General features: G+C 42.3%; 1 protein-coding gene across 1 annotated transcript; it reads left to right on the plus strand.

The window, feature by feature from the left end:
• Positions 1-1,119: 1,119 nt before the first annotated feature.
• Positions 1,120-2,237, plus strand: LOC118713521 (olfactory receptor 226). The gene has a single exon (XM_036428150.1). The coding sequence runs from the start codon at positions 1,185-1,187 to the stop codon at positions 2,166-2,168; it is 984 nt and encodes a 327-aa protein (XP_036284043.1). The 5' UTR covers positions 1,120-1,184; the 3' UTR covers positions 2,169-2,237.
• Positions 2,238-3,575: the final 1,338 nt, after the last annotated feature.

Below are 3,575 nucleotides of genomic sequence, written 5' to 3' on the forward strand. Positions count from 1 at the left end.
TCTAATAAGTGAGATATACTATATTTGTCTTTCTCTGTCTGATTTATTTTACATAGTGGAATGTCCTTAAGGTCCACCCATGTCATTACAAATGGCAGGATTTTCTTCCTTCAATGGGTGAATAATATTGCAATATATATAACTTTTAGTTATCGGATGAATAATTTCTGGGGATATAATGTACAGCAGTATAGGTCTTCCCAAATAAGGCAACCATGTAAGCTTTAACCAGTCACATAAAATCCTTGCTTTGCTTCCACATCTTCTCTATAGAAGCCTTGCCCCTAACTTCTGTCAGAGGAGGGCAACTAACCACTTTCAGTTTGGCACTGCCTGAGCTGTATTCATGTTTGCTCAAATAAACTCTTGAAAACTCCTAATATAATTTCTAGGTGCATTCCAGATCCTCCTCTTAAATATTATGTTATGTATGACTTTCACTCTAGAGGTGCTGACCTTTTAGAACTTTGTTCCCTTGCAGGAAAGGACCAGCTTCCCTAGTTGAGCCTTAAAGACTCCATCTCTTAGATATAAATCCAGAATGTATCTTATAGTTCCTCTTTTATTTGCCTGAATATTTTGGGAGCTCTGAGGTCCTGACTTCCTGGTTCCACCTCTTACTATCCGTGTGACCTGGAATAAGTCACTTAACTATGTACAACCTTGAGTTGTGGGGTACAACTTAGATATTAAGTGGGGTACAACTCAAGGTTCTTCTGATGATTAAGTGAATTGCTATCTGCAAAAATTTTAGAACAATGACTATACTACATAGCAAATACCCAATTGTGTTCCATGTTATTGTTACCATGTAACGTATTTTGTCAAAACAGAGTTGCAATCTAGCTTACAAACTTTTATATTAGGGTATCTCAGACTCTTACTATTCTTGTTTTTATCTATGTTCTCCAGGGACCAGCTAGTCATCCTTACCTCGTGCTTATCAACACGTGCTTCTCCACGTGCCAAAACAGATTCCTATCCTATCCCCAATAAAAAGCCATTTATCCTTGTCTGCTTCTGTCCAGAAGAGAGCAGCAGCCTCAGCTCAGCGATAATTTATACACACCACATGCATTGCATTCTACCAATATAAACCCACCAGGAGAAAGTCTGGGTTCTTGCGATGCCTCCTGAAGACACTCTATTCTCCCTCCTGAAGAACAGTGGGCAAGAGTGACCCCATGGAACAGAGGAACCAGAGTGGGAGAGTCAGTGAGTTTGTGTTGCTGGGCTTTCCAGCTCCTGTGCCACTGCGGGCACTATTGTTTGCCTTTTCTCTGCTGACCTATGTGTTGGTGCTGACTGAGAACACACTCATCATTATGGCAATTAGGAACCACCCCACCCTCCACAAACCCATGTACTTCTTTCTGGCTAATATGTCCTTCCTGGAGATCTGGTATGTTACTGTCACTATTCCCAAGATGCTAGCTGGCTTTGTTGGGTCTAAGCAGGGCCATGGACAGCTGATCTCCTTTGAGGGCTGCATGACACAGCTCTACTTTTTCCTGGGTCTGGCCTGCTCTGAGTGTGTCCTTCTTGCTGTTATGGCCTATGATCGCTATGTGGCCATCTGCCATCCTCTCCACTACTTTGTCATTGTCACTGGGCGACTGTGTGTGCAGCTGGCAGCTATCTCCTGGACAGGAGGGTTTGGCATCTCCATGGTCAAAGTTTTTCTCATTTGTCGCCTCTCTTACTGTGGTCCCAACATCATCAACCACTTTTTCTGTGATGTCTCCCCATTGCTCAATCTTTCATGCACGGACACGTCAACAGCAGAGCTTACAGACTTTGTCCTGGCCATTTTTATCCTGCTGGGACCGCTGTCTGTCACTGGGGCCTCCTACATGGCCATCACTGGTGCGGTGATGCGCATCCCCTCGGCTGCTGGGCGCCATAAAGCCTTTTCCACCTGTGCCTCTCACCTGACTGTTGTGGTCATCTTCTATGCAGCCAGTATCTTCATCTATGCCCGGCCAAAGGCACTCTCAGCTTTTGACACCAACAAGCTGGTCTCTGTACTCTATGCTGTCATTGTACCATTGCTCAACCCTATAATCTACTGCTTGCGCAACCAGGAGGTCAAGAGAGCTCTACGCCATACTCTGCACCTGGACCAAAGCCAGGATACTGAGTCTGGGAAAGCTAATAGAGATGGATAGAAGGGAGATGTTAAGTCTTAGAAAATGTTCTTAAACTTGGGATCTATATCTTCTATGAAGTCCAGAAGAGATTCTGGGGCTTAAGTTAGTGATTAGAATTTAAAACATACCACCAATGAACTAGTCAAAGAGAAGGAAGATGGATGGCTTGCAAACTAGCAGCTAGCAGGTAGCAGCTGGATTTTTATGTAATTTACATAAAGCAAGATTATGAATTATTCACCCTCGTGGACTGGGAGGGTTTGACTGAGCAGAAGACATGACTGAATATTAATACAGGGAGTCCCCCTAAAATGTATACATATTTTAACAGCTGATTGCTCAGTTTTGAAAATAAAATGTATTTTTAATAAATTCTGCCTTTATAATTATTCAACATGTTTGCATACTCTTTTGTGAGACACCCTATATTTAAACGAACAAGCAAATATAGAACTGGCATCTCTCCACATGCCCTTTCCTGGGTTTGGTCTTGGTTTTGGTTCTGAGACAGAAGGTGTAGGAAAGGGAAGCAGAAGGAGGAAGCCACTCAGGAAAGCACAAGCTTCAGGATGGAAAAGCATCAGAAGAATTGATGAGCTATCTTCTAGCCACAGCCTATGAGGTCATGGAGTCCAGGAAGTGATCAACATAGCGTGAATCACAAGTCAAGGAGTCAGGAAACATAGAATTGTGTTGGAAATCTATCGCCTTCTGGGCAACAGGGGTCTAGCTTCCTTTCCTGACTGACTGAGGTCAGAGTACACATTGAAGTAGTGGTTGAGTGTAGTTCAATATTTAATCATCTGTCTCCCTAAAGAGGTTGTAAGCTCCGTGGAGTCAAAGAACACTTTTTCCTATTCATCATTTTATTACCATGACCCAGCATACTGTTCTAGTGCTTCATGGTTGTGAAGAAACATAATCAATGAATATAATTTGGAGCCACAAAGGAAAAGCACATGAATCACACCGACAAGATTGGCAGGTGCAGGAACTAAACCCTTCCAGCTTCACTGGATCATGGGAGGTACAAATTGGCTCAGCCTTGCTGGAAAAAAATTTGGCAAAATATTATCACAAACACTAAAAATACTGAAAATATTCTGACTCAGAAAGATTCTCATAGGTAGATATACAATGCATCAGCTGAAAATTATTCAAGCAACTTTTTATTTGTAGAAGTTTTGCATATTTCTGTGTTCTCGTTATCATAAAGATAATGCTCTGACATGTCCTCTTTGACACCCTTAACTATAGTAGCTTTTTATTCTGAGTGACAAATGTCAGTTTGTTCTTGTCTCCCTGCCCTGTGCAATCCACTAGGGCAGAAACTAATCTATTCTTGAATCTACATCGGCCAAAGTTCCTGACACTGTAGGCACCTGTGACAGGTTATCCTTTACTTCCCACTCCCCAGTTATCTAC

Source organism: Pipistrellus kuhlii, unplaced genomic scaffold (genome assembly GCF_014108245.1).
Source record: "Pipistrellus kuhlii isolate mPipKuh1 unplaced genomic scaffold, mPipKuh1.p scaffold_m20_p_9, whole genome shotgun sequence".
Taxonomy (NCBI): Eukaryota; Metazoa; Chordata; class Mammalia; order Chiroptera; family Vespertilionidae; genus Pipistrellus; species Pipistrellus kuhlii.

Bases quoted from the DNA above. Each gene is read 5' to 3' on its own strand.
- LOC118713521 (XM_036428150.1), top strand. From the start codon at position 1,185: ATGGAACAGAGGAACCAGAGTGGGAGAGTCAGTGAGTTTGTGTTGCTG.